This window comes from Tarenaya hassleriana, unplaced genomic scaffold, assembly GCF_000463585.1.
Source record: "Tarenaya hassleriana unplaced genomic scaffold, ASM46358v1 Cleome44, whole genome shotgun sequence".
Taxonomy (NCBI): domain Eukaryota; kingdom Viridiplantae; phylum Streptophyta; class Magnoliopsida; order Brassicales; family Cleomaceae; genus Tarenaya; species Tarenaya hassleriana.
In genome coordinates, this window is record NW_010967136.1 from 67190 (window position 1) to 76156 (window position 8967).

The 8967-nt window shown below is 42.3% G+C and overlaps 1 protein-coding gene across 1 annotated transcript; it reads right to left on the reverse strand.

The window, feature by feature from the left end:
• Positions 1-6413: 6413 nt before the first annotated feature.
• Positions 6414-8710, reverse strand: LOC104825339. The gene is made up of 2 exons (XM_010557664.1): positions 7268-8710; positions 6414-7154 (listed from the first exon to the last, which is right to left on the reverse strand). Exons 1-2 carry the CDS (start codon positions 8708-8710, stop codon positions 6414-6416), a joined length of 2184 nt encoding a protein of 727 aa, XP_010555966.1.
• Positions 8711-8967: the final 257 nt, after the last annotated feature.

An 8967-nucleotide genomic window follows, 5' to 3' on the forward strand; every position in this document is an offset into this window, starting at 1 on the left:
ATATTCCTATGTAGTTTAGAATCTAAGATAATTGACCAAGGGGTTAGAAAACATCAATCCAATAAAAGCACAAATCAATAGAACCGAAACAAATCAAAACCGAAATCCAAGTTATGGTTCAAACATATCCAAAACACATATGAATCTCTAACCCATAGTCGTGGATCTACTCACGGTTCATAGAAAACAACAAAAAGCTCATATGAAAAGAGATAAAAGAGAGGAAAGAAAGGCTCATGCAGATGTGTAGTCTCCACGATCGAATCTTCCTTCTTCTTCCCGAAATCCCGTGAACTCTTATTCTTCTCTCACCAAAAGCTATCCAAAGGTCTGTATCTAAGTGTTCTCTAAGGCTCTCTGCTCTTCTAAGACGTGGCTATGCCTTTTTTATAACCCTAGGGTGGCTCTCAAGAGTCATCTTCCCTCTAGGACTCTAAAAATCGCGAATTAGGGTTTTTCTCCGTCGGGTCCGGTTCCAAATGGAACCGGACTGGTTCCACCTTCTGTTTCTTGGCCTTCTGGACACTTGAACCGGATTGAAATGAGTGAACTCGGACCTCTTGAACCGGCCGGTTCCATTTGGAACCGAACCGGTTTCACTTTCTGTCAGATTTCTCAGGCTTCGCGATTTTGCTCATAACTTCCAGCTCCGATGTCGGATTTACACGATTTTGGTGTTTACGCGAAGCTCTCGAAGTGCTCTTTCTAATGGTAAAAGTCTCGCATGATTTGTACTTCTGTAAAGAAAGTTATTGATGTCACAACATGAGTACGGACTTCTCCTTTAACGCTCCAAATAGCTCCTTTCGAGTCCAATCATCTTCGAAACCTGTAACTCTGCAAAACTAAAGTACAGCCGGGTTTTGTGTCCTAACACGCCTAGAATGCCTATAAATGCATGTGGTTATCATGTAAAATCTAGACAAACTCTTATAAAAATATAGAGAGAAATAGGAGTTATCACATATGATACATCTGGACGAGTACACAACATGGCGTATATGATGGATCCAATTGCCGAGGCATATGGAATCCTATTCATGCACTCTTGCTCATCCTGTGTCTTTGGACACTGAATCTTGCTAAGAGCCATGTCATATCCCATTGGCAAGGCACCCCTCTTGGAGTCTTGCATCTTGAACCGATTCAAGACCTTGTCAATGTATGTACTCTGACTTAGACCAAGAAGCCTTCTCGGTCTATCTCTATAGATCTTGATTCCTAGAATATAGGCGGCTTCTCCTAAGTTCTTTATCGAAAAGACCGATCCTAGCCACGATTTTACTCCTTGCAAAGTAGGAACTTCATTTCCGATGAGCAATATATCATCCACATGAAGTACAAGGAAGACCACTGCGCTTCCACTGACCTTCTTGTAAACGCATGGCTCATCTTCGTTTTGCAGGAAGCCAAACGTTTTGACTGCCTCGTCAAATCGAAGATTCCAGCTACTCGAAGCCTGCTTCAGTCCATAAATGGATCTCTGAAGCTTGCATACCTTCCTCGGACTCTTAGGATCGACAAAACCCTCGGGTTGTGTCATGTACACATCCTCGAGCAAATTCCCATTAAAGAATGCGGTCTTGACGTCTACCTGCCATATCTCGTAGTCATAATACGCAGCTATGGCCAGCAGAATCTGTATGGATTTAAGCATCACAACTGGTGAAAAGGTTTCATCATAGTCTATACCATGAATCTGCCGAAACCCTTTCGCGACGAGTCGTCCCTTATAGGTATGCACGATGCCATCCATGTCGGTTTTCTTCTTGAAAACCCACTTGCATCCAATGGTCTTAATACCATCGAACGAATCGACCAAAGTCCACACTTTGTTGTCGTACATGGATTGCATCTCAGACTCCATGGCCTGGTGCCATTTCTCGGAATCGGAACTCGCCACAGCTTCTGAATACGACGTAGGCTCGCCATGTTCTAAAAACATGAGTTCGTCGTTTCCAGTCACAAGAAAACCGTCTCTTGTAGGCTCTTGGCGAATTCTACCAGATCTTCGAGGTCCACTAGGAGGTGTTGTCTCAACAACTTGTGACACAGGTTGAACTGTTTCGACCTGTTCACCCAGTTCTTCGACTATTTGTGGTTCTTGAACTTCTTTGAGATCTATTCTACTCCCACTAACTCTCTTGGAGACGAACTCTTTCTCCAAGAAAGATCCATTCCGAACAACAAACACTTTGTTCTCAGATGGGTTGTAGAACCAGTAATAGTTTCCTTAGGGTAACCCACAAATATGCATTTATCAGACTTGGCGGATAGCTTATCATAAGCCAGACGTTTCACATAAACGTCGCATCCCCAAATCTTCATAAATGCTAACCTGGGATGCTTCCCAGTCCATATCTCATATGGTGTCTTCTGAACTGACTTTGTTGGACAGTTGTTCAGTATAAGCGCTGTCGTTTCCAAGGCGTAACCCCAAAAGGATTTAGGAAGATCGACCTGACTCATCATAGACCGTACCATATCTAATAGGATCCGGTTCCTCCTCTCAGACACGCCATTCCACTGTGGCATTCCAGGTGGAGTCAGCTGTGAGACAATCTCACAATCTGCCAATTAGTCAGTGAACTCTTGGCTCATATACTCGCCACCTCGATCAGATCGAAGCAACTTGATCATCTTGCCAAGTTGGTTCTGCACCTCATTTCTGAAAGTCTTGAACAATTCAAGCGTTTCAGACTTATGTCTCATCAAGTAGACATAACCGTACCTACTGAAATCATCAGTAAACGTAACAAAGTACAGATAACCTCCTCAAGCGGGCGAGCTCATAGGACCGCCCGCATACATCACTATGTTTCTAGCAACTCTGTAGTCCGTTCTCCTTTTCTAGAAAAAGGAGATTTTGTCATCTTGCCCATCAAACATGAATCGCATGATTCAATCGACTCATAATCAAAAGAATCAAGAAGTCCATCAGAATGAAACTTCGCAATGCGTTTCTTGTTGATGTGTCCAAGTCGACAATGCCAAAGATAGGTCGGGTTTAAGTTGTTCGGCTTAAACCGCTTGGTACTAACATTAAAGATCGACCTGTATCTAGATGGTTCATCTTCCAAAATATAAAGGCCATTAAACTGGTAACCTTTACCATAGAATAAATCGCCTCTATAAATGGACAGTCATTTGTTCTCAATAACAAATCTGAAACCATCCGAGTCTAAACATGAAATCGATATGATGTTCCTGCTGATGACAAGTACAAAATAACAATCATGCAACTCCAATATAAGGACGGAAGGTAAAGTGAGATCGTAAGTGTCGACGGTCAATGCAGGAACTTTTGCTCTTTTCCAGACGCTGAGATCTACTTCTCCCTTCGCCAATTGTCTACTTCCCCGCAGTCCCTACATATTTCCACAAATATGCGAGGCACATCCGGTATCTAATATCCACGATGTAGAAGTAAACAAGTTAGCTGATAACGCAAATCTAGATGTATAAATAAGCTCAAGTAATAAAAAAACCTAGATACAGCGAATACCGCAAGGATACGGATCAACTGTAGTACCAGGGTCGAACACAGGGAATAGTTAACACTAAGAACAAGACTCGACTAAGAATCAGATCAGGAAATAGCAGATGGAATAGATGAATACCGAAAATAAAGCACAATAAATAAACTAAGTAAAATCAGATAACTAAACCACCGTAGCTTCGGGATAACCTTAATGCGCAGGGATTGTTTCTAAGGATGGAGAATCTACGAATATCGAACTCTAAACGGGGATCTCAAGTTCTAATATCAGATTTGGCTTTCTCAAGTCCTAAATCCACTATCCAATAATTTAACCTATCGATCTCTCAACCTAATAGATTAAAATATCAAATGCATTAACGATCACTATCATAGTTCCTAAACCGATTAACCTATCTCTCAATAGTCTTAATCAATTCATTCAATAAATTCGTTCCGACTCTAATCTCAACTCTCGTTGCAAATAAAAATCTAAAATCAATCAATCAACTGGCCAAGAAGATCAAAAGCAATAAACTCAATTCAATTAAACCGAAGAGTATCGATAACGTAGTCTCGAAAAATAGAAACCAAACAAATCCCTACAAGGTTAAATCCCTAGCTACAGTGAAACGACTACTCACTACCCATAACAACAAACGAGTTCAAATCAATAAGAAGAAACATAGAAACAGATAAAGAAGACTCGCAGCGATCTCTCGACGACGATTCTTCAATCTCTGCTCCCGGGAAACTCCGTCTTGATTCTCTCTCGAGTTCTCTGGCTTCTCCTGTGAACTCTCGATGATTTCTGAAGCCCAAGACGTCTCCTATTTATTTGCTTGGCAGCTGGGCTTCTTCCTTTGCTGAAAACGGAAGTTCAGATGCAAAATAGGAAGTTTTCCCGTAATGCAACACGGCCGTGTCGAATGCAACACGGTCCGTGTCAATTCTCTAAGCAAAAACTGCACTTTAGACATGGGTTGAACACGGACGAGTTTGAATCAACACGGCCGTGTCGAATGACAACACGGTCCGTGTCAATTCTCTTAGCAAACTTCACTTTTTTCAGTACGGACACAACACGGCCGTGTCGAATGCAACACGGTCCGTGTCGATTCTTCAACTCGAACATGCTTGACAGATTCGCTCATACCTTTCTGCTCCAATGTCGGATTTGTGCGATCTTAGTGTCTATGCGTAGATATTGAAGAGAGCTTTCCAATGAGGTAGAATACACGCAATTTAGACTTGTAGAGTGGAAGTTATTGGACTTGCAAGATTTGACTTTTTAGGCTTCGTGTTTTTCCCCGGAACAACTCCAAATGTTCCCGTTTCGTCTGTGATGTTCCGTAGTCCATGTTTTCCACTCCTTTTGCTCTCTTTTATGCATGAATACCTGTTTTGACACCAAAGAAAGCAACCAAGTAATATCGAGACCAAATGTGCTCTAGAATGCCTATAAATATGCAAAACCGAGTAAAATGCACTAGACATCCTATACCAAAATGTCACCAAAATACATGTCATCAAACTCCCCCAGACTTAAACCTTGTCGCGTCCTCGAGCAAATACTCCATGAAAAGCGGTCTGAAAGGAGGGCGAGACAATGACATAACTCAAAATGATAATCGAGAGCGAAACCTCTATCCGACCTAGATCCCCGTGAACAATGATCAAGTCTGTCTAGTATGATCTCCATCTCTAAAGGATAGTCTTTCCTAACTATGGGATCTATACCGCTACCAAGAACCAATCCAAGAACTTCAATCATCTACCAAGCATGTTTCTCGAACCTATCACGCCATTCTACCTAATCGTATCAAGTATACGCTTTTGGTATTCATTCTTTTTCTTCTTCTTTTTTTTCATCTAGCTAGATTTTTTTTCTTTTACTAGCATCTCGGGTTCCTAGGACGTTGAAGTTGAAGGGTTCCTAATCAATTTTTTTTTCGATTTTGTTTATTGGATAACCCGACCCACAACTTAGACCCGAACCATCAAATCGATGCACTCATGTCCTCGAACGACTTTCGTTGACGAGATCATGACAGCGGAGTGTCGAGATGCTTACTATCTTTTTCTGCACATGAAGAAATAAGCATGCATTTGATAATAGACTTTACCGATTTCAACAAACATGGGAAAGGTTCTTATAGAAACTTTTCTACTTGGCTAGACAACATCGGTCCCATGGGTTCCAACCAACGATTTCTATCCCACAAGCCATTCTAGAAAATCCTAAAGGTCAAGCAATAAATTCAACAAAATATAACCACGTTCAACGGATCACAATGTTTTCAAGACGTTTCTACTCTCTCATGCCATAGATCATTACATCAATACTCAAAACGATTTTATGCACGTGATCTTATATGTCCTAAATACTATATGTAAATGCATAACCCTAACAACAAACTATATGATCCTAATGCATCCTATATGCACATGAAACTAAAAAGTGAAAATGCATGCAATACTACTCTATATGGATATGGTTTGGCGTTAGACGAATTCTCCCCCAGACTTGAACTGGACACTGTCCTCGGTGTCAATTCTTGTCTAGTAGAGGCAACCAATAAGACGAGTCAAAAGAGAAGCAAATAAAAAAAGGGAAAAGAATACTTAGCTCGCGATGTTCGTTCACTCGCACTTAAGTCTGCCTACATCTATCGCATAGCTAGCTTCCTTGCCTTCTCAATTCCTCATTAGAACTCAACCTGGTGATAAGGGACACAAACCAATATTCGATAAGTCTGCCTACGTCTATCGCATAGCTAGCTTCCTCGCCTCCGCATTAGAACTCAACCTGGTGATAAGGGACACAAACCAATATTCGATGCAAAAATAAACAGAAAGGAAAGAAAACTAACCTAAAAACTCGGGTTGCCTCCCGGGAGCGCTTGTTTAGGGTCTTTAGCTTGACCAAACTCTCTCAACTACCAGATGGGTCTAATGGGCGAAGATTAACGATCTTCTGCCAACCTGAATCATGAAGTTTAAGAGCATCTCTACAACAAAATGAGTTTGAGAAACGAGGCGTACCTAGTAGAGAAAAATCTGGTGGTGATGCATGAGATTCGAGCCCGTTCTCACGATGGTCTGATGAGTTAGTGACATGTTTAACCATGTTAGCTTCTTTCTTACCTTTTGTCCTATCTGGGTCTGGTCCTCTCTTAACCTTGTGTATGTGGTCCTGGTTCTTAGGCGTTTTGAGCTTGTAAACTGAACAAATAGATTTCACACTTTCGTCTAGATTGTCATTTTGATTGAGCATGAATTCTATTGTCTCGTCTCCAATGGACATAGTAAGACGACCCGCTCTGACGTGGATGACGACATCTGCTGTGTTGAGAAAGGGACGCCCTAGAATGATAGGCATGCTTGAATCTACATCCATGTCAAGAACCACAAAATCGACAGGTATGTAATAATCACCCACCTTAACTGGCATATCCTCTAGTATACCTGCAGGTCGTTTGGTCGACCTATCTGCCAACTGTAATATCATTTGTGTGGGTTTGAGTTCACCCACACCTAGTCTCTTGAAGATCGACAATGGCATTAGGCTTACGCTTGCTCCTAGATCACATAATGCCTGTTCAATAAAGAGATTGCCCAGTTTGCAAGCAATGGAGAAACTACCTGGGTCTGCCATCTTACGAGGCAAATCGTGCTGAAAAACGGCACTGCACTCTTTGGTTAATGCTACTGTCTCCTTCTCCACTGTCTTCTTCCTAGCCAGAATATCCTTGAGAAATTTGGCATAAGAGGGATTTGAATGATTACCTCATGAAAAGGTATTGTGATCTCCAATTTCTTTATCATGTCTGTGAAGCGCTTAAACTGGCTGGCATCTTTTTGTTGCACAAGTCGTGAAGGGAATGGAACTGGAGGAGGTCTGGGAGGTGGAGGTACATACTTTGGTTCTTCCTCACATGTTATCTTAACTGGAGTATCTGCAGACTGAATGTTAGAGGTGATCGCAGATCTAGAGTAAAAAGACTCACCTTTTTCAAGAGTAGGGGGGACGACATCCTCAAGTTGCTTCCCGCTTCTTAAGAACACTGCATTGCAGTGCTCTCTAAGATTTATCTCGGGTTTACCTGGAAGTGATCCTTGAGGTCGCGAAGGTATAGAGGCAGCAAGTTGAGCTATTTTATTATCGACAAGCTTGAAATGGGCGTCGGTCTTCTGTTGATGTTTACGCATCTCGGTGCGAATGACTTCTTGGCCCTGCATAAGCTGTGCGAACATAGACTTAAGATCGAGGTCAAAATCTACCTGTGGTGGAGGCGGAGACGGAGCGTAATTCTGCTGAGATTGAAAAGGCGCTAGGTAGTGTTGAACGACCTGATTTTGATGTTGCGGGGGAGCTCGAGGTCGAGGTTGATATCCTTGAGAAAGACCCTGATTAGACGGACCACCGAAATTTCCATGGGGAGTATTCAAGACGTTGGAAGAATTCGTGTACGAGAAGTTTGGATGATTCTTCCACCCCGAATTGGACACGTTCGAGTACAGGTTGTTATCTACATAGTAGACGTCTTCGATCTTATACCCGTTGGCTGATGTGTCTAAGTCTGAGATCTGATGGGCATTCTCAACCTGCATTTTAAGTTTTGCCAATTCTGCACGTAATGCCTGAATTTCAGATAGACTTTCCTTACCTGCATGACTGTCTTTGAGGCTAACGTTTCTGATAAACTCGTGAGAGGGAGCACACTCGTTGGCCATCTTGTTGATTTGTTGTTCTATGAAGTTGAATGATTTTTCATTGAGGCTTCCTCCACATGCTACTCGAATAAGAACTCGAGTGTCCTCCTTTAATCCTTGCAAGAAAGTGGAAATAAGGTACCTTTTATCCCATCCATGGTGAGGACATGTTCTCTGGTATCCTTGAAAGCGATCCCAAGCTTCACGTAAGGATTCATCAGGTTCCTGCAAAAATGAGTTAATTTGTTGTTTCGCGAGCTGGGTCTTGCTAGCGGGGAAGAACCACTGCATGAACTTTTCTTGCATTTGTTCCCATGACAATATGGAATATGGAGGTAGTGTGTAGAGCCATTCCAGAGCAGTATCCATTAAGGAGAATGGAAAGGCCATGAGCATGAGAGACTCATCGGTAACTCCGCGGACTGTCCTCACCGACTGGCATAGTAGCTTGAATCGAGTCAAGTGAGGGATTGGATCTTCATTAGGTTTGCCCCAGAAAGCTGATGAGCTCAACATATTGATGAATGCCGGTTGAAACTCAAAATTGTTACGGTCGATATCAGGCCGGCGAATGCATGAGAGCTGCTGAATGTACTTAGGCTGAAGGTATGCCCCATAAGTGTCATTGTTGTTCTCAGCAACTATAGCACGTTCCTCCATCTTTCTTTGTTGTCGTTTCTTCTTTCGATTGCGCTTAGCGGACTTCTCGATTTCACGATCAAGAGGTACTAGGTTATCAGACCCAGAACTTCTTTTCATACACCGGGAAACCT